Below are 21,390 nucleotides of genomic sequence, written 5' to 3'. Positions count from 1 at the left end.
ACGAAATTTATTTATTTTTTTTATCATAATTATTTTCATATTATTATATTTTCTATAATATTTTTTTAATTAAATGATATTTAATTATTATAAATTTTTTGTATATATATATTTATACACGTGGAATGTACTGTATTCAACTAGCCATAATGACTGCCAACTAAATCACTGTATGATTTAGAACTACCATTTTAAAGGACCTCAATTATTGGTGCTATTTTTACTGTTTCTAAATATTTCACACTTATTGATCTTAGTACGCTCCATTTTTTGTCATTGGCTTCATCGCCACACTTAATTATAAATACTCTCTCATTTTAATTATATATATTTTTTTAATAAAAAGTTTATTCCATTGACTTTTATTAAATTTTTATTTATTTTTTATGATGAACTATTCGAAATATTATTTTGGATTACAGACTGTAATTTTATATATTCTTTTAAGAATTTTCTAAATTTTTTTAGAGTAATATGTTTCTATGGATTATTTATTATATTCATTCTTAGATTTTCTTTCTTTTCTACACATATATATATTTCAAATATTTTTTTAAAAAAAACCAATAAGGGTAAAATAATAAATTTTTACCTCACCGTTTATGGATTATATAATTATTTTTTTATTTGAGGGATCGTCGTAGTTATATCAAATCTTATGCAAGGAAGATGTAATTTATGCTTTAATTAATGTGTTTTTGCTTATAAATAATGTATGTAATTATGATTAAATACATAAATTTTATTATTTTTACATTTTGTCCAAACATATGATGAGATTGTAGTAATTTTTTTTTTTAAATAGAGAAAATACCTTCAAGATAGTTATCCCATCTTCCCATTTGTTTGAACTAAAAAAATAATTCTTCAACTAATCTTGCCTCATGAAATATTTCTTACATATCTATATATTTGTTTGTAGATATTTTTAAGACACATATGTATATATTTAGTTTCACTAAAAGAAATATGCATTTTATTACGATTAATTATCCTAATTAAAGTTAAAAAATTATAGCAGTTACCACTTAACCATAATTGCGCGACGGCTATTACTCGTTGCAGCTACAACTAAATAGTATGGCAAAGACTATAGATAAAATCACAGCGAATATTAATTAACCGTGATGAAAATTTAAGTTGTCGTATCGATTTTGTTTGACCATATTAGACTGTATTGATCTACTCTGATTTTTAAGCTGCAGTAATTTATAATATAGGGAATAAATCAATTTTTTTTATAGTGTTTTTATTTAGTAAAAATACATCACATCAGTTTTATTAATCATTATATTTTATTTGTTCATGACGTACTTAACACATTTTATAGATCACATCAATCTTCATTAGTATTATATCTTGATTTCACATCCAAATACATACTCAAAAAAGTCTTTCCATTTCGACCGAACTATAATTTTGTCTCACATTTTCTTTTTCTAATGTAAATAAGATGAAACGAAATAAAATATCAAACAATCATCATAACCTCAATATCTTAATTAAACTTACCAAATTCAAATATGGTTTATGGAAAATATAAAAATATAATAAAAAAGGAGATCTATAGTTTATGTTCATTTGGCTTTAATTTGAGGAGAACCCCTAGAAAATATAGTATGATCTTAAAATAAATTAATTTTGCGCATTTCAAACCAACTCAAATAGATAATTCAAATATAGTCACGAATTTTAATTATAATTTATATTTTGACCTCACTTATAAAAATAAAATATAGTAATCATTATATGACTATTATTTTATTAATATTTATTATAATTTTTAATTATAATAATTAACAAGAAAAAAAGTCATATTTCTTGTGGAAAAACAGGAGATGGATGAATAGGATGAGAACAAAGAAAAAAAAGTTGTTAAAGTGGGGGAGAGGAGTGCGACTGTCAACTCAAAACATACTCTCTCCTCTCTCTCTTACAAGATTCGACTAAATCGCCGATCTCTCTTACTGTCCTCTCTCTCGCTCTACCATCCTATCTTCCCACCAGGTACGTCAAACTAATATACACACACATATACACATAGTATATTTGCATATTCTACGTACATTATACACGATAACGTTAATCTCCACGAAGTTCTGCTCAGTTCCTTACTTCCCTTAAATCTTGCATCAACTCCTGTATACATATATACGTATACTAATCATTCTGTTCACTCCATTTCTGGTGACAGAAAGTGGGATACGTAGTAGGAGTAGCAGTTGAATCTCGTCTTTTACACCCACAATCTCAATTCTCATGAGATCTTTACAAAGATGCATTCTTAGGTTTGAGTTTGACCGAATTGAACCAATCACAGAGTTAAATTGCACTTGTTACGTAGTTGAGTTTAGGTCCGGTCAAATTCGATTCTGGGTTAGAATTTCTGAAGATCTTTATGGGTTTCCCGATTCATTGTCTGCTCTAACGGGCACAGCCATGTCTGTTCATATTTGTTTCTATTTCAGGAATTCTATATAATTCTGCAACTGCTATGTTTCTTTTAGTGCAACTGTCCAACGTTTGAAAGTTTCCAGTTTCGTCTCCGTCTTGTGCTTTTTCACTATTTTTAGTTAAGAGAAAACCCTATTTCTGGAATTTTTATTACACGTATTTTTATTTTCAAATTGTTTAAATTAAATTGATTTATGTACGAAAGTTATTCCATGTTTGGAGTGCGTTCTTTTTAGGGTTTGGAGTTCTTGTTTTGAAATTCTGAACTGAAACTTTAGGTGGGTTTTTCTGCAGAAAGGTGCCCTTTTTGTGGAAACGTGATATGCTTTTTGTCACAATTCATCATCCCTCAACCAATAATTAATATATAATTGGACTAATAATCACAACATTAATTATGAACAGGGACAATAATTTACTGTTTTCGATGTATATATATTATATGTTATTATAGCAATATTACAACAACTGTATGTTCCCATTATTGTTTGTAGTAAAACTAATTAATGTTCAGCATATAAAATAATATTACTTTGTTGCACATGTTTGAGGTTGATCCCTTTGTGAAAAGAAGTACCTAGATGTATACCCATGGGGAGAGAGGGGGTGGGGTGTCATCATGATATCAAGTTCAGACCTTGTCTCTTCTGCCCTACCTGTCTTCAAACTATTCAAAAGAGCTATCTTTGTCCACCCCATCTAACAAAGTGCATATGTTTGTTAGAAAATAGAAGATACATCTGTTGCAGTGACACCGAGTTATATTTTTAGTCTAGGCTTAATATTTTTATTCTTTTATTTTACAAAATCTTTAAAATAACTTCAAATTTGATAAAACTCAACACACTTAGTTCCATAATGTAAAGGACTAAATGTTTTAAATATTTTCAATTTTGGAGATCATTTTAGAAATCGTAAAGCGAATGACTAAATATGTCGAGTTATTTCAATTTTGAGACCAATTTAAAAATTTCGTAAAGTAGAAAACTAAATATATTGAACCTCTAATCCTACGAGAATAAATGTGTAATTTTGCCTTGTAATGAAAGTCTGTTCCAATATTACATCTAGATTCAGTTATTGTGAACTCAACCTTCTGGTTAAGTTGGCAGCGTGCTATCATAGTGGAAACTAATCTTGAGGAGTCGTATATAGAGGAAAAATGCAAGCAACCCCCTTGTGATATCTCAAATGAGCAAATTATCCCCTTATGAAAAAATAAATGGCGATTTACCTCCTTGTGTTTTTTAAGATACAAAGATTTACCTTCCTATATTTTTTAAAATAAAGCAGTTTACCTCCCTGTATAAGGAGGTAAATTGCTTTATTTTAAAAAATACAAGAGGGTAAATTGCTTTATTTTTTTCAGAAGGAGATAATGTGCTCATTTTCAATATCACAGGGGATGAATTGTTATTCACCCATCGTATATATATAGGAGGATTCTCCGAACAACATGTAAATCTTGTGTCTTGTAAATTTGCCTTCTTTTCATATTTTCCTAGACACGTTCACAATCCGACAAGAAATCAATTCCCCACATTTTCGTCACGGCTATTCATCTAATTGAAACAGTACAAGATTGATGTCTCCTCTCATAACAAGATTTTTTGTTTTGAAAACATTTTGCAGCAATTTGAGATTGGAAACTTAGAGAGATGGAGGGGGAGACATCATGTGCAGGAGTAGGCAATGAGAGGGTGCAGTTGAATGGGAAGATGGTGCAGAGTTTCCAGAGGAGTTTTGTTCAAGTTGAGAAGATACTGGACCAGAACAGGCTGCTCATCAATGAGATCAATCAGAATCATGAGTCCAGCACTCCTCACAATCTCACCAGAAATGTTGCTCTCATTAGACAGCTCAACAACAACATCACAAGGGTTGTTCATCTCTATGCTCATCTCTCCACCTCTTTCACAAAATCCATCCATGCTTTTTCTCAACCTCATGACTTCAATTTCGCTCCTCACAAGAGGCATAGGCCTGCCTAATTTCGACCATACGGATAATTAGACTGACGATCGTATCTACAGTTTCCTCATATTCCAAGAACGTTTTTCGATTTTGAAAATTTACACGGTTGATCTACAGATGCTCTATGAAGCTGGGAAGGTTAAGGGAACTTGTAAGGTTATGATACGGCTGCACTACGTACGTATTAACGTAATGTTTGAAAAATCAAAAGACTTTTAGTAGTATGTGTAGACGTTAGAGGTGGTCATGTACTTGTAAAAAGCTCAGGGTCCCAACCCTAAGCCTCCTTCAGTCTGGATCTTTTGCACGGTGGAAGCACGATGATTGCATAATTACTGTATATTAAGTTATTTTTTAAAATATTCTAACTATTATTTTCGAATAATCTCAACTTTTACTATAATTTTATAGTTGATTTGTCCTTATTTAATGATGTAAATTGATAGGTTGTTCATGAATATGGTCCCATTTGTGTTATTTCTTCATGAGAGGCAACTTCAAGTGTGGTGGGCTTTTGCTTTGTCCTTCTTGTCTGAAAGGGTGTTCTCATGCACGGATCTTAATTTACTGATTTTCTTGATCACACTCTTTCAATGGACTTATTTCTTCCTTTTTCTTTTTGGATGAGGACAGCAGTTAAATCATAAATAACCCTTGTAAAGATTATTACAGTCTGAAAAAAACAAGAATTATTACCAAACAGAATAAAGATGAGGATTTAAGACTCGACTCGATCTGGCCGACGAATTTATTTTATCAATCATTATAGTTTAGATACAAAATATCTGGTTTTGCGAGGTTGGCTAAAACATTTGTCATGGCTAAAAATCACAGTAAATGTTTTGACCATGGCTTTTAGCCGTGGCAAATAATTTTTATATGGTATAAAAGCTAATTTTTTGCATCGATTTCATTTAATTGTAGTTAATATTAGTCATTTACCCATAGCCACTAATATTGCAATTAATAATAATCTTTTTCTTCTAGTGAGAACTAATATGAAATGTTAATTTAAATTTATGATCATTTATTCAAAAAATAAAAAAATGAAGTGGGCAGCAAGGAAAAAAACAAAATAGCAGCACAGTTCCATGGGGACAAACAGATTTTATGAGCAATGAAGTCCAGACAAGGGTCTTGTCTTGGGATGGAACTGAACCTGATCCATACATTATCCCTTGTCTCTTACTTAGGTTGTTTCTCCCCACCTACTTTTCGACTTCAGCTGCTGTTTGTAATAAATGGCTTATATGAGAGTGGCTTCTTCCATTCCATCATGATCCTATCACTAGAATAAATATTCCTTTTAATTAATTATTATAGTTAAAATAAAAAATTATGATAAATATTAATTAATTATTACTGCACAATGATTATTACATGTTGTTTTTTGTAAGTGAGGCCAAAGTATTTATTACAACTAAAAATTGTGGCAAATAGTTTTGCTATTAGTAAAATCATAACAAATATTAAATTTACCGTGGTCAAAACTTAAAGTTTTTCATCAATTTTATCTAATGATTGTAAACAGTATTGATTTACTACAAATTATTTATAGTACAAAAAATAATCAGTACAAAAAACACACTCAATCCTGTAATTTAGAACGTTTGATAAATTTAATTATGTCATTATTAACTTAACATATTTAGTCATGTAACTATTGACTTAACAGATTTAGTCCTAAATGTACAGTTAAGTTTCTCAGATGCTCAAGCAATAATCGTCCTACTTTTTCTTCTTCTCTTAAGTTACTTGTTTCAAAGTAGTCAATGGCGCAAAGGGCTCTTGAAGCGATAGCGCTGTGTTTTGGGAGGACGGTGCAAATGTAAAAAATAGTTTACATATTTACATAATCAGTATTTTTCGACTATAATAATGTGTAAGAAATTAAAAATAAATAAATAATACTTATATTTTCTTCCTTCAAAAAATCAGAGAAGCAAAAAGACAAAATGAAAAAGAAAAACGAAGAGAAACCCAAAAAGAAAAAAGAAAGAAAACTCACTTGTTGGCGGCCCAGGGAATTAGCAACAACAGAACACTCAAACTCAGGTACGCAACAGTTGTGATTCTCATGAAATATTATGTTGCAACATGCATGCAGTCCAACAGTCATGAGGGTCTTAATTCGCCTAATGTTCCTTATTTTATTAGGATTTTTTATGTTTTAATTTTGATGGGCCCAAGCCTAAAAATGCCTAGGCTCACAAAGGCAGGCGTGCGGCAACAGCCCGGATGGTGCCCAGGGGCACACCATGGCACGCCTGGACAAAGGCCAGCGCCACATGCCAAGAATGGTGAGAGGCCATTAACTAGTATGACTTGTTTATATAACCTAGAACCCTGCTAAGGATGAAGTGACCTGTAGTGCATATTATAGGTGCAACAGTCCAGCCAACAAAACCAATATTACAACATCATTTCACAACCATTATTGCTGAACAATTTTCATAAAAAAAATATCAAAGCTTCAGAGTAGCTAGCACTAAACTTTTCTTACCTTTTTGAATGCAGAATCTGGAACAAACATGATGACCATTGGCATATACATTGAATAGTCCACAGGTTCATCATACAATGTCATCCATCCATGCATCCAGGGTTTGATGGAGAGTAGCACCCATAGCTACAACCATCGCCAATTCTCTCTTGCACTCAAGTCACAGTTGCCAAATTCAACCTACTTGATGTGGGCCCCACCCCTTTTTTGGGCTGTTTGGACTATTGGGCCTATAACTCTTGGCCCAATCTTTTGTGACCCACCAATTGAATTTGTTTTGCTTTGGGCCCAGCAGTTACTGATAAATTCCCTGTCATCAAAACCCTCATCTCCATCTAGGGTTCTTGCACACAACATATTCTTCAGATTCTCCGCTTCTCTAGCAATTTATCGGCCATAAGTTTATAACGAATATGGCGGCTCAGATGAGCAAAAAGCGAAAGGTTTCTGCTTCGATCTTATCTATGTATGTAAAATGTTTTTGTGTCTAAAGTTTGGGGGATTGACGTTTTGGTATATTGAATGTGCTGCAGTTTGTGGCGGATGGAGTTTTCTTTGCGGAGTTGAACGAGTTATTTACACGTGAGCTGGCGGAAGATGGATACTCTGGGGTAGAAGTTAGGGTTACTCCCGTGAGGACTGAGGTTATCATCCGCGCAACGCGCACTCAGAACGTTCTTGGTGATTGTTTGATGCCATGCTTTCAGTTTCCTGTTGATATATGGAAATGTGTCTTTTTTTTTATATGTTTATGTTTGGAGATTTCCAACTTGGTAAGCTTGTTTGCCACGATCCTTTGTTCAAATTCAGTGTGTTGTTTGCAAGTTCTATATATGACGACTATGTGTTTTTTTTTGTTTTCTTCCCTCGTGCGGTGGTTTGGTTGAATTTGATTGATTTGATCACAACAGGAGAGAAGGGGAGGAGGATAAGAGAGCTTACTTCTGTGGTGCAGAAGAGGTTCAAGTTTCCGGAGAACAGTGTCGAGTTGTATGCTGAGAAAGTTAACAACAGGGGGCTTTGTGCCATTGCTCAGGCTGAGTCCCTTCGGTACAAACTCCTTGGTGGCCTTGCTGTCAGACGGTAATAATTTGGTTCTTGCTAACTCAATTGAGTATTTCTTGTCGACATATTCATTTTGTGTTATTGGGTTACCGTGTGATTTAATGCTGAGAACTAATTTCAGATACATGTCCATAGTGGATCCATGCATGTTTGTTTTATATGTGATGATTTTTCTAGGTTTTGTGTTAACTTGACAACTAAGAGCTAGCTAATCCTCAAGCTGCGGGTTACTATTTGACTGAAGACAACCAAAGTTAGAAGGATTGGATGAAAATCTAGCTGCAGTAGTAATGCCATTAATTGGGTCCAATCTTATTCTGTATGGTTATTAGTTTATTGAGCATTTTCTGAGTTTGAGCAACTATTGTTAAGTTATCATGTCATCCACAAAGCAGCATTGGTGCTTCAATACCAATATTTGTGTCGGATGATGACTAGATTAACTGTCTTCCTCCATGTCGTAATTGTCATGAAGTGTACCAGTCTTCTTGCACTGGCAGTGGAGAATACACATTACTGGTCCCTTAGTCTATACTTTGCCCCTCATCTTCTTATCCTGTTTTCTGGGAGTACAGTTATGAGTGATATCTTATCATGTCATCCACAAAGCAGCATCGGTTCTTCAATACCAGTGTTTGTGTCGGATGATGACAAGATTAATTGTCTTCCTCCATGTCATAATTGTCATGAAGTGTACCGGTCTTCTTGTAGTGACCATGGAGAAGACACATTACTGATCATTTATTCTATAGTTGTCCATCATCTTCTTATTCTGGTTTTTGGGAATACAGTTACGATTGATTTCTTAAAGGATATTAACAACTATGTTGGTTCTCCACTTCCAAGTGTGATTACGTCTTTCGCATGTATGGCATGTGTAGGTTTTGCATAGTGTAAGGTAACAAAAAGAATTGAGCATCTCCAAGATATCTTTTGAGATTTTACATGTTTCTTATTCTTGTCCCTCAGGGCATGCTATGGTGTTTTGAGGTTTGTGATGGAGAGTGGAGCCAAGGGATGTGAGGTGCGGAAAACAATGGATGTTTCTTGATGTTGAATTTTTGGATTTCTATGTTGTATTTCCTTTCCTATTAATATATTTGGTATGGGTCACAGGTGATTATTAGTGGGAAGCTGAGAGCTCAGCGTGCCAAGTCCATGAAGTTCAAGGATGGCTACATGATTTCTTCTGGTCAGCCGGTGAAAGAATACATAGACTCAGCTGTCAGACATGTTCTACTTAGACAGGTGTGTTTCATTTGTCAAAGGGCTTTAGAGTTGCAAATATTGGATCCGCTGCTGGGCTCTCGTCGTTCTAATTTACTGCCTTTACAACTTACGATTGTTTTTGTTTGTTAGGGAGTACTTGGTATCAAGGTCAAGATCATGCTCGACTGGGATCCCAAAGGAAAGTCCGGGCCAACAACTCCCCTTCCAGATCTCGTCACAATTCATCCTCCAAAGGAAGAAGAAGTCATCAGGCCAACCATGCTACCGGCTGAAGTTGAGGTGCAAGCATAGAGCATCTGCGGCTGAACTTTTAGATTTGAGTTAGTTTTGTTTTCTTGAAAACCTTTGTAATCCTTTGACAAATGAGAACTGTAGAAATGATGAGTTCCACCAATTTTCGGCCTACAATACAAATTTGTTTTTCTTTAGATGTCAAATATTGTTGAACGACTAATTTTATTTGTCATTTTGATTTGTTTCTTTTGTTGTAGACAATGGAGTTCGAAAGGCTTGATTCTAATATTCATTGCCACTTACCTTTATCTTACTATTTGCTAGAATTCCAAATGGATTGTCACATTTCTTGAAAGTTCGTTTCAACTATTGCGGTGTGATTGACATGATACAGACATACAGTCTCACTTGACGAGTAAAATTAGAATATTGTTGTGATATTTTGATACAATCACCAACAATTATTCCAACATAATTTCTTAACTGAATCCACTTGGATGGTATGATATCAACCATTGTGATCTGCCAAATGCTGAAATTACACTTTTTCAAGAACTGAGATATAAGAAACGAAATCTATGCCATGTAATTGCCTCCCCGATCTTCCTAGTAATCATTTCTTCAATTGCATAACGCAGTCAGAAACCCTTAAATCCTCGTACAAGATCATAGTAATAAAATACGAAAGATCCACTGATTTGCGGACTGAATTATGACATCTTTAAATCGCAAATCCACAACCACTATATGAATTATATAATTATTTGAAATGATCCACGATAAATGAAAAACAGAAGGTGAAAGATAAAATATTAACACGTATGAAAAAGTTTTATACAAAAAGATGAATATGCTACTCTTTGAATTTTTATAAAGGAAGCTTATTAACTCTTTTTTTTTTTTTTTTAATTATTGCGCTTTTCTTGAAAATAATAATGGAGGACAAACAGAACAAGAAAATAAGAACATGGAAGATAAAGTGTACCATTGACTACATAACTACCGTGGCTTAATAATCTTAAATCTTTTATAAATTGATATATTCAAGATTTATTTAGAAAATACAAACAATTTTTTCTTGCAAATTTTGACTATGGCCCCGATCTTGAGATGATTTCTTCTATTGCTTTAAGGTAAATTAATTATAGTCACGACCCCTAAGATTTGGTATTATTGCAGATACTTTGAAATTATTTAGTATGGTAAAATTGAATATCAAAATAATATTAATAGTGAAATTACCAATTACGTCATTTATAATTTTTAGGAACTAAAGTGATATTAATGATGAACTTGGTATCAAAATAAAATTTACCCAAGAAAAATGTGATGAAATAGCAAACTAAGTCCATGCCACATAATTCCCTCCACAATCCTGGGAATCATTTCTGGACTTGCATTAAATCACATAACGCAGTCAACTACCCTTAAATCCTCGTACAAATCATGGTAATAAGTACGAATATTGCCCCAATCAGGCAACTGAATCATGAAAGGCTTTACATTCGCAATCCACAACAACTGCACACATGTCTGTATGTATGTATAAAACCCTGTTTTATTCCCGTGAGAACTTATACTACCCACAATTGAACATTTCGATGTCTTCACCAAGAACAGTTGCAGTCTGTGTGTTTGTTTTTGTCTGCCTCTTCGTATCAGAATGTAAGGGCGTCGACGAGGGGTACAAACCTGCCCCTACCTGTGCGCGTCTCGAGTGCCCTCCATACAAACTAGTTCACACCCAGAAAGAGTTCGAGATCAGAAGTTACGATGAGGGTTTGTGGCTGTCGAGTCCCGAAATCACTGCACTTACGTACAAGGAAGGTGCTTCCAAAGGTTTCCGAATGTACGTAATCACATCATTCCCTCTTCTCTTCTTTTTGATTCTTGGTGTCTGTCCGATGAGGGGTTGTCTTGTCTGTCTTGCTGACTAAAGTCTTGAATCTTGATGTCCTATTAATTCGAGGTATGTTTTATTTCGGTTAGGAAGTCATTTTAAGTTATAGGGATGACAAATGTGGCGTGTAGAACGGATGTCGTGAATTTGTGTTAAGTGGGACGAGTTTTGTTTTGTGCATAAATTATTGAATTTGAATTTGAGGATCGAGTTTGACAGTACAACTTATATGGTTAGTAAAATGATGGGTGTCGGATCTTGTTTGAGATATTTCTTAAAAACTCGTCCCACATATATAATACTTATAAATATATTCAATTTATTTAAAATTTTTAGATAATCTTAATTTTGTGAAAATTATACTGATCAATTGAAAAATAAATAACATTTAGCTGACTTTAATTTGCTGGTTTGTTCACCTCCCGGTGTCCAGAATTGAGTAGGAGTGGGTTTTGGCCTTTTGGGTTCAAGTAGAGGGGAGATGGTTTTGAAAGGGGATCGGACATTTTTGTCCTTAAAACTTCTTTGGTCATTTTTTGTTTTCAATGTGTAAAATTTCTTAATTATTAAACAAAATTGTCCAAACGAATTCTTACAAGACTAAATTATAATTTTCAATTATTGACGAAAGCTGAGATATTTGACGGTCCTGATTGCAGCCTATTTTCTTACTACAAAGGCAACAACACCGAACGAGTTACAATCAACATGACAGCACCCGTTCTAATTGACATTGGTCAGCACTCGACATTCACTGTCTACTTTTACGTGCCCAAAAAGTACCAGACGGGCACACCTCTACCCACACCCCTCACAGATCAGATAAAGAAAGTGACTCTGCCAAAATTCAAGTATACAGCAGTTAGAAGGTTTGATGGCCCTATATTAGACTTCAGTATTAGAGCAGCCATTGCGGCCTTACAGAAAAGCCTTCAAGGCACGCCTTATCAGCGGGCTGCAGATGGCCCCTTCACCGTTGCTGGCTATAATTCCCCGCGTCAGCTCACTCATCGTGTTAACGAAATTTGGGTGGGGTTCAATTGATTGATGAGACGTACAATGTTTTTACAATATTTCCTTTGATTGGGTTTAATAAGAATATATGATGTGTCGTGTACTATTATGACAATGTTAGTTTACATTCTCGATAAAATATTAAGGGATAATTATATCTACATTCTCTGATTTGTGGTTTATTTATATACATCATTCGTATTTTTTGAAAAATTATACATATACCTGCTAGAGACATCAACATTATTATACAAACTATTCAAACTTTCGAATATATTAAAATTAATTTGAATTATCGATATATTAAATTAATATTTAAATTAAATATAATAAATTTAACAAAAGACAATTAAATCTTGCAAAACCCACAAATTTGATAGTGCATGAAAATTAACATTTCATAGATTCAAAAAAAACATACTAAAACACACATCAACCAATCCAATTCTCAGCTCCGCTTGACAGGATCAAAGTTGGCGACGCCGATCACCGCACCCACGATGGCCGTGAGCACAACCCCGCCAGCCACAATGCTGAGCAGGAAGTTCTTGAGCGACGGCGACGCCCCGCTCGCGGCCTCCGCCACATCAGGAACCACCATGGAGGCCGTCAGCGCGGCGGCAGTCAGCCCGGACACCGCTTTCTCTTTCAACGACGCCCTGACCTCAAACTTCCCGACGGGCGGCCTCGACACAGCGGCCTTAGATGGCCTGACCGGCGCCAATGGCTTGAGGAAAGCGTCCGCGGTCGGTGGCTGCCGCTTCCCGGCGGCGGAGCAGCGGGGCAGCGGCATTGCCATGGAGACGGCGGAAGTGGAGGCCATTGGTGAGAGAGGTATAGGTGGTAGTGTTGTGGTGTTGGAATGAATATGGCGATGAAATGATAGTGAGAGTTGAGAAAAGAGAGGTCGGAAACGGAGAGTATCTCAGAGGCAGTGCCACGTGGCAGCTTCTCATTGTGGTTGTGGTGGATAAGGTTATCTCCTTGCCATTACCACAAGATTTTCATCATTTTGGTCCAAAGACTACCTAAAATTTAGTCAAATCTAATCGAATTAAATCAATTATATAATAAATTATTATATTTATTATGTGATTGATCATTTTTTTTAAAATTATATATCAATCATATAATAAAGATATTATACTTGCCATATAATTAATCCAATTTGATCAAATTCGATTTGAATTAGAATTTTTCTTTTGGGCGTTTGATGTTGGCATGCGTCTCACTAATTAATTATATATACGGATTTTGAATGAAATCTGTTATATTTATTATGTGGTTTAACATTTTTATTAAAATATCATCAATTATTTGATAAATACATAATATTTTTGTTATATAATTAATTTAGATCCTAGAAATTTTGAACTTGTAGGTTGTAAATCCTCTTCTTTTTTTTTTTTTTTTAAATTCAGAGATACGTCCTTTCCGGACAAATTAATGAAACTGCAGCCCAAACAAAGAATATGTTACGCAATTGGAGTTGGATATGTTGCTTCAGGGTCCAATACAATTATTTTTTATATAAATTATAGTTATCGTATAATTGGTATATAATTAAATAAAACAAACAGTCATAATTAAGCCCAACTAGAGTAGGTCGGGTAAAAAATAATTCATGTAAAGTTGAATATTAATTTGTAATAAATCACATTTTACAAGAAGTTGATGAGTAGAAGTGTGGTATCTATGTTCAATTTGAGGCAAGTTTTATTTATATTTAGAAGAATCCAACATTTTTATTTTACTACATGAAAATCTGTTTAAATTCTTTTCCACGTGTCATTTCATAATTGATGGTTGTGGCTTGTGATTGTGAGGGCCTTGGGGACTTCTGGTGCACGTTTGTAGGGAACAGATATCATATATATGATATTGAACTATATATGTAATTTACATTGAAATAATAGTTAAACAATGTAATTAGAGTTTCTTAATTTGTTCATATTTTAGAATAATTTTACTATTTAATGGCATTTATTATATGTGTATATATATAAAACAAAAAATTTTAAACATTAAAATATTAATAATGTCTATATAAGATCATGTAAGTAAGCGTCCCACGTAAATTGTAAAAAAAAAGTTTGAGTGGATCATAAGCCCAAGTTCTTCTCTTCCCAGCAATATGCCTATTTAGAATAAAATAAAAAATTCATTTAAAATTAGAGCATACAAAACCTCATTCAATAGGAAACACCAATCAAATTGTAAGCCATGTGACAGTATAAGATTACTTGTTCAATTTATTTAATAAAAAATATTATTAAAGTGTATTGCCTAATTAAGGGCCAAGTTCCACTATGTATTCCTCTTATATGTATTTAATTATTATATTTATTTATTTATTTACAAATAATAATAATTTTTTTAAAAAAATAAGCATCATGCAAATATTTCAAGTTCCCACAGTTCCACAAAAAAAACTCTCTCCACACACCTTCAGAACCATGGATTCAAGATCAGCTCCTCATTACACGAAACCATTTCTCTCTTTGTCATTACATAAAATTCTCAAACTTCTCAACAAAACCTCTTTGCCATGGCAGACCCTCCCAGCCCTCATGCAATAATTCCTTACCTGCCCATTTTGTTGTATGCACTCGCCGTTGTTGGAATGGCAGCAACTCTGCTTGCACTCTACAATCTCACCATCCTCAGATGTTGTGGAGATGCGGTAGAACTTGCGATGCCCCGCCCGGGGCTTGCCTCAGCCCGGACTTTACGTATCTTGAATACAGGCTTAGGTTCCAGCTTCAAGTACAAGAAAGATGGAGCAGCACATGATGACGGCAATGATTGTAATGAATGTGCAGTCTGTTTATCAGTGTTTGAAGAAGGTGAAGAAGTGAGGCAGCTGCCCAAGTGCAAGCACTACTTCCATGCACCTTGTATTGATATGTGGCTCTATTCCCACATGGACTGTCCTGTCTGTCGTTCAAAGGTGGAGCCACTGGTTCTCCGACGGTGTGAAGTCACCGAGCAGATGGAGAACTCTAGTTTAGTTTAGAAGAAGGCAATACAGCAATCTGAGTTACAGGTTTCAACCATAGAAAGAGTGTCAACAGCCAAGTGGTATGATTTCTTTCTAGCCATAGTTGCTGGATAAAGGGGGATGGTGGTGAGAATCAACCCACCTCTGATCACTGATAAATATTACACTTACCTTTTGTACACTGGAGAATGACCCTTTTGTGTAAATGCACAAATATGCAAAGCTTTTGATGAAATCATATGATAATCATAAAGAATGTTAGGAAGCTGTATCAAGTACTGGCAGCAAATTAGTCAGTAATCGGTGCCATATGCATTGTGGTATAAGAGTTTGAGAGAAAATTGGTATGTGTATTTAGTTTGAAAACTACTAAATAGTACTGAGGATTATGTCATACCAAAGATTGAACTTATATTATCCTGATGTCGAGTGATCTGCACAGTTTATTGTACATAATACTGAGATGTGCTAATTCCCTGATAAAATGATATCAATGGGGCTTTACCCAATTCTTCCCTCAGCTATACATAATACTGCTCAGAATCAGATGAGTTGCAAGTTCATCAGAAATGTCCAAAAGCCACTGTCTGATCTCCGCAGAAGAGTCAATATAAGTACAAGTGAGTTACATCCTTCTCAAGTTGTCTAACCTGGCCTGAAGTTCGCTATCTATCCCACAATCATCGTTTCCTGATGCCTCAACTTGTGCAACCTTCTTCTTTGCAGCCGGGGCAGCTACAGTTGATGAAGGGGCATCAACAAGCTACACAAGAACAATAATTTCATCATTTGGTTAATGTGCATTATAAGCTAAGAAATAGAAGCGTAAAGAAGAGTTGGAACTGTACCTCTGAATTAATATCAATACCGATCTCATCAAGAACCTGATTCACCAACTCCTCCGTCTCTTCTTCTTCCTCATCTCCTTCCAATGCATCATCTATGGCATCTGCCATAACTTCACTAGTTAGTTCCATCTTCTCATTCTGCATTTCGAATTCTTGCATTATCTTATGGAGCAATGGCAGGTTCATCTGCTTGTTGATTTGCCCCATTGCTAAGGTAACACCTTTCATGGCCTCCCCCATTGCATGTGTTGACTTCAATGTCTGGAGGAAAGATTGTGTTGATGAAACTAGTTTTGAGCTATAACTTGTGTTGACTTTGATAAACTGTTTAAGAGATATAGTTCAAAAGTCAATAATTAATGTATAGCCCACAGTTAAATCCCATCATTGCAACATCTGCCTCGTCATCCTTTTTTCTCTTCATGCTGCAGTGACTTTTTGACGTCCTAAATTCTGGCAGTGCTCCGTGCGTCTTTATTCCTAAACAAGGATATTTCTCTCACTCATCTTATTAGTGATTACTTTATCTTCATACTTGAAGAAATAAGTGTAAAATTTCATACAAAGATTATGTTTGAAGCAATAAAAGGGAACACGGAAGAAAATGGTGATTCAAGCAGCAAATGAAGGTGGAGAGTGGGGGTATTAACCACTGTTTTGACTGATATTTCCTTTCCACTAGTGCTCTACTCATGGATAGTTCTTATTTTAATGCTGGAGTGCCGTCTAGTTTTTCTCAACTTCATTTTTCTTCTGCTTTCAACCCTTGTTTGTGAGCCCAAATTTTGGGTATTCTCTGTGCATGGATGCTCATGCATTTCTTGCAAACATATTACTTCCTAAATTTAAGATCAATATCAAACACAAAATGCAAAGAACAAAGCAACAAAAGAAGTGAGAGAAGCCCTCACGGCATTCTAATGAAAAATCTTCTTAAAAATTTGATTAGACAATAGTAGTCTGGAAACTATTCATAGTAATTAAGTCCACATAAATGCTTAACTAACCTGAATTCTGAGGGATACACCTTGAAGTTGAGATTTCAGCTTGTAAAACTTTTCTATCTGATGTCGCGTTCTGATAAGATCTTTAGCCATCACTTTAACAGCTCCCTGTAAAAAGGTACTCATGAAATCAGATATGAATTTAAGTAATCGGGCTCAAATATTACATTTACACTTGACAAAAGTACCATAAGAATCAATAAATGAATTCTTAAGATATAAAAAAACTCTCAAATTAATCAAAGTCTATAGATAAATCTGAAAAAACTGAAGTTCAAATGGAGCAGCTCCAAACTTGCTTATGCAAAGTTTATGCTGCACAGTTCAAGTAGATAAAACTCCAAGCTAGAACCTGTTTCTTTTAAGTACCTTTTTTTCTCTTTACTTCAAACAACTCTGTGATTCTGGCATTCCTTTCATTCCGAATCATCCAAAAGGTACATAATTGTGAAATTTTTTATTGGTCTAGATCAGGAAACCCAAAAAAAATTCACTGCATAAAGAACTTGACAATGCAAGAAGTGATCTGTTTCACATTGCGTCTTAAACTAAACTCATAATACAATCTTGGCCAACAAACCAACATCAAGCAACTACGTCCAGTTGAATAATAAGAATTTGAGCTGTGCAATTTCCTTAGTGAACTAAGCCTTAATCAAAATTTTGATTGAGCTATGCATAAAAGGTGGATTAATATTTCAAGGGATTAGAACACTAGTACATTTGAACTTGAAGTGTCGCTTTCTATTCTGTACTTCGGTGCATAAATTGTACTCATTCTTTACAAGAAAAGAATATGAAGCCAATGCATGCCCATGACATTTTCAATGCCAAAGTTGGATCACTTAATCAAGACATATTAGATATTAAAAACTGGGGGGGGGGGGGGGGACAAGAAAGAAAATAAAAGAGGACTCCATCTGCTAAGACTTTTATTGTCAACTGAACTTTCAGCAAAGCTGACACATAATTTTTGCATGGTTAAATAGTTGCCAAGTTTCATGATTCCTGCTGTGATAGTTTCAAACTTCTCAGCGGCCAATCTCCACATACAAAAGTCTCAGATTGGTTCTTGTAAAGAGTTTATGTGTTTGGTTATTCTGTAGTTTCCTAGAGATGGACACCTATATAATGTTGAATACTGAATCATCACGCAGCACCACAGAGCCATATCTCATCAAATGAGTGTGAGCTAAATTAACACCAGAATATCTTCACACGAACCACATGACCATCATATCAGGAGAGGAAGTATGAATTAGTACGGAAAGTTAGATATTGAAAAAGAGACATACATCAGGGAGATACCTACATAATCTACAGAAATGACATACCATCTGCCCTTGCTTTGCGCTTTTCTTGATCTCCAATATAAGTTTTTTCTCTTGAGTTTGTAAACCCTGCCTCTCTCTCTCTAATTCCCGGATTGATTTATCAAGCATTCTCTTATTCTCCCGCATAAGCTCTGAGAAACAGGGAGCAGAAGAAAGAAAGACTGCTCTAAGACATGAGAAATATATAAAGCACATAAATATATTAGATCACATTTGGGATTGGTTCCCTAAGACAAGCACAGGGTACCAAATTCTTAGAGACATGAAACAAACTTTCAAATGCATGCCCTTGACAACCATCATCAATGGTGAATGCCTTTGAAGAAACTAATCAACCTTCAATGCTCCAGCTCTCATCTTTCTTGCCCGATGAAATTACTCACCGATCATTTACTTATTTAAACTGATTTTGCCCGATGAAATACATTTGTTGCTTCACAAATGCACAATAACTCATATTCTTAGAAACGTCCCCATCCCTAATCCACAAAGGGAAGAATTATGCTTATTGAGATTCACAGTTTCAAACCCCAACTCTACAAATTCTTGAACCGTAATGCTTCTAACATCGTCCGTGCAAAAACAGGTAACTTGAAACAAACAAAACGAAACCCAAAACACATCTTTCTACGCAAATTGGTTTCAACCATCTGCATAAATCCCTGACATGGAGCCCATACATTACCAATCCATCCACATTCATTTCAATCAACAACAACGCTTGTTAAAATTCAAGAACACCAAAATATCCGCAACCCATTAGGAACTCTAGCAAACCAACACTGAGCTACGAACCTGCGGTAGTTTTCTTCTTCCCGAAAAGGAAACTCATCGCGGAACCGATTGATGCAAACAGCCAGAAACCTTTCCTCTTGATATACGTCGCAATGCAAAAGAACAAATATAACAACAGCGCCCTTCTGTATATGTTACGATTATGTCAAAAAATCAGCTGATAATATGAAGTTTCGAACGCACGATCATGCAGAAGCGCTAAAATTTTCTTGGAATATTGAATTTTTTATTTTAAATTCCATTAAATTTTTTATTTCACTATATATTTATACGTGTATAATATTATTTAAAAAATTACATCTACCCTCTAAAATTACACATCGTTTAACAAAAATTCCTTGTGACGGCCTAACGCAAGGATATTTGTTAGATGGTACATAAGGATTTATAATTTTCAAATAATAAGAATGTATTTATAATTATGACAAATTTTTAGAGAAGTCGTAATTTAAAGTTACAAATATACAATTAATTACACTTAAACTCCCTCTAAAAATGTAAAATTACTCTTTTCTCCAAATAAATTTAAAATTATACTTACACCTCCTCCAAAAATTCTTTCCGTACACATGACATCATTTCATTAAGGTTTGAACGAAAAATGTCGATGCTAACAAAAAAAAAAATTTACATAGATTTTTTTATTTTTCGCCTCATTTAATATTTTCATGTATGTTTTTATTATACTTATAAAGGGATAAATATAATATAAGTATGTAAAGTAAGGTTAATGTTATTACATTTTTTCCATTATAAGTACAAAACTATTATAAAGATTGTTAAATAAATTTATGTAGTTTTTTTTGCTAATGTCTACATTATGCGTTCAAATCCTAACGAAAGAGGTTAGGTATAAATAATGAATTTTTGAATAGGATATAAATGCAAATGAAGCTTTTTTTTTGAGAAAAAAATATAATTTCAGATTTTTTCAGGGAGTCTAATGTAATTAACCCAAAAATATAATAAAATTTGAGGGGACAATATTTTTTTGATAGAGACGGGACAATACTGTGCGTATGGAATTCAATGCGGAGACAACGTGATGTGGGCTGGACTTGTAAATTCAAATTTTCCATGGGCTTATGGCATTGTGGATTGGGCCTTAATTTGATAAAGCCCAATGTGAATCATATTGATAAAGTGAACCCACTCAATAAAATTGGATCTTTTGACTAAAGAGGCACCAATGAATAAATAAACATGTTATATCGATGTTCTGTATGAATTAATCACATAGTAAATATATTTAAAATCAAATAAAATAAAGTGATTTTAACAAACATTTTAAGGGTTTGTCCAGAATAGGTTTTCGAACAGTTGGGTGACGACGTATGCAAAAGGCGTGGATCCTTCAGATTTAGGAATTAGATATTAGTACTAGAAATAACCTGTCGTTTTGATTGAAAATTCTGACATGAAATATTTTGAATATTCCTGAAAATCTCATGGCAAGCGAATAATAGTTTTAATTGGTTTATAATTTAATGAAAGTGATAGATTACATAATAAGTGTAATAACAGTTGTCATACAATTATTTAAATTTGGTCAAAACTCATTGACACAAGAATTAAATGGCCCAGATTACTTGCATAATCCAAATGATCTGTTGAACGACCACCTTATTTAAAATTTTAGATTATTAAAAAAATATAATATAATATTTAATATTTCTAACATGTCCCAACGTACGAAGTCCAGTGCGTAAAATTCTATTACATAAATGGATGGTGCCAAAATACAAACTCACAACCTTTTATTTGGTCAAATTTTCATGCCCTATGAGAAATCGTCTAAAACTTATAAAAAGAAAATACTATTTAATATCTCTAACAGTTGGGTAGGATGAAAAAGAATATAACTTAGAAATATAGCTACTTTTTGTGGGTGCAAAAGTTATATTGCATGTGCACTATGATTTCCATAAATTTCAAATTTTCCATACATCAAATTATCAAATTTTAATGTCCTTTGGAGTGAGTAAGTATGTGTTTAGATTGGGGTTTCTCTATGTAGATGATCACATCACATAT

At 34.1% G+C, this 21,390-nt stretch overlaps 4 protein-coding genes and 2 long non-coding RNA genes across 6 annotated transcripts; 4 read left to right on the top strand and 2 right to left on the bottom strand.

Annotated features, from left to right (window-relative positions):
• The first annotated feature begins 1,858 nt into the window (after positions 1 to 1,858).
• Positions 1,859 to 4,813, top strand: LOC148788175 (uncharacterized). Its single transcript, XR_016065616.1, has 2 exons — positions 1,859 to 2,007; positions 4,087 to 4,813. It is a non-coding gene; the product is annotated as an uncharacterized LOC148788175 (long non-coding RNA).
• A 2,408-nt stretch (positions 4,814 to 7,221) lies between these two features.
• On the top strand, positions 7,222 to 9,768 carry LOC105161909 (small ribosomal subunit protein uS3x). Its single transcript, XM_011079765.3, has 6 exons — positions 7,222 to 7,374; positions 7,465 to 7,612; positions 7,843 to 8,014; positions 8,966 to 9,020; positions 9,113 to 9,244; positions 9,356 to 9,768. Exons 1-6 carry the CDS (start codon positions 7,345 to 7,347, stop codon positions 9,515 to 9,517), a joined length of 699 nt encoding a protein of 232 aa, XP_011078067.1. The 5' UTR covers positions 7,222 to 7,344; the 3' UTR covers positions 9,518 to 9,768.
• Positions 9,769 to 10,813: 1,045 nt separating this feature from the next.
• LOC105161908 (uncharacterized) lies at positions 10,814 to 12,535 on the top strand. Its single transcript, XR_016065615.1, has 2 exons — positions 10,814 to 11,309; positions 12,020 to 12,535. It is a non-coding gene; the product is annotated as an uncharacterized LOC105161908 (long non-coding RNA).
• A 140-nt stretch (positions 12,536 to 12,675) lies between these two features.
• LOC105161907 (uncharacterized) lies at positions 12,676 to 13,267 on the bottom strand. The gene has a single exon (XM_011079763.3). It carries the CDS (start codon positions 13,195 to 13,197, stop codon positions 12,823 to 12,825), a length of 375 nt encoding a protein of 124 aa, XP_011078065.1. The 5' UTR covers positions 13,198 to 13,267; the 3' UTR covers positions 12,676 to 12,822.
• A 1,655-nt stretch (positions 13,268 to 14,922) lies between these two features.
• On the top strand, positions 14,923 to 15,390 carry LOC105162004 (RING-H2 finger protein ATL1-like). Its single transcript, XM_011079904.1, has one exon. It carries the CDS (start codon positions 14,923 to 14,925, stop codon positions 15,388 to 15,390), a length of 468 nt encoding a protein of 155 aa, XP_011078206.1.
• LOC105161906 (vacuolar protein sorting-associated protein 2 homolog 1) lies at positions 15,333 to 19,490 on the bottom strand. The gene is made up of 5 exons (XM_011079762.3): positions 19,357 to 19,490; positions 18,562 to 18,692; positions 17,231 to 17,335; positions 16,224 to 16,484; positions 15,333 to 16,138 (listed from the first exon to the last, which is right to left on the bottom strand). Exons 1-5 carry the CDS (start codon positions 19,391 to 19,393, stop codon positions 16,001 to 16,003), a joined length of 672 nt encoding a protein of 223 aa, XP_011078064.1. The 5' UTR covers positions 19,394 to 19,490; the 3' UTR covers positions 15,333 to 16,000.
• Positions 19,491 to 21,390: the final 1,900 nt, after the last annotated feature.

Source organism: Sesamum indicum, linkage group LG5 (genome assembly GCF_026168435.1).
Source record: "Sesamum indicum cultivar Baizhima isolate 11 linkage group LG5, ASM2616843v1, whole genome shotgun sequence".
Taxonomy (NCBI): domain Eukaryota; kingdom Viridiplantae; phylum Streptophyta; class Magnoliopsida; order Lamiales; family Pedaliaceae; genus Sesamum; species Sesamum indicum.
This window is presented reverse-complemented; position numbering and strand designations above follow the sequence as displayed.

Bases quoted from the DNA above. Each gene is read 5' to 3' on its own strand.
- LOC105161909 (XM_011079765.3), top strand. From the start codon at position 7,345: ATGGCGGCTCAGATGAGCAAAAAGCGAAAG. The intron at 9,021-9,112 runs GTGCGGAAAACA...TATGGGTCACAG, and splicing joins GTGGAGCCAAGGGATGTGAG to GTGATTATTAGTGGGAAGCT. The intron at 9,245-9,355 runs GTGTGTTTCATT...TTTGTTTGTTAG, and splicing joins GACATGTTCTACTTAGACAG to GGAGTACTTGGTATCAAGGT.
- LOC105161907 (XM_011079763.3), bottom strand. From the start codon at position 13,197: ATGGCCTCCACTTCCGCCGTCTCCATGGCAATGCCGCTGCCCCGCTGC.
- LOC105162004 (XM_011079904.1), top strand. From the start codon at position 14,923: ATGGCAGACCCTCCCAGCCCTCATGCAATAATTCCTTACCTGCCCATT.
- LOC105161906 (XM_011079762.3), bottom strand. From the start codon at position 19,393: ATGAGTTTCCTTTTCGGGAAGAAGAAAACTACCGCAG. The intron at 16,485-17,230 runs GTTAGTTAAGCA...TCTTTCCTCCAG, and splicing joins GTGTATCCCTCAGAATTCAG to ACATTGAAGTCAACACATGC. The intron at 16,139-16,223 runs GTACAGTTCCAA...GTTCTTGTGTAG, and splicing joins GTATTGATATTAATTCAGAG to CTTGTTGATGCCCCTTCATC.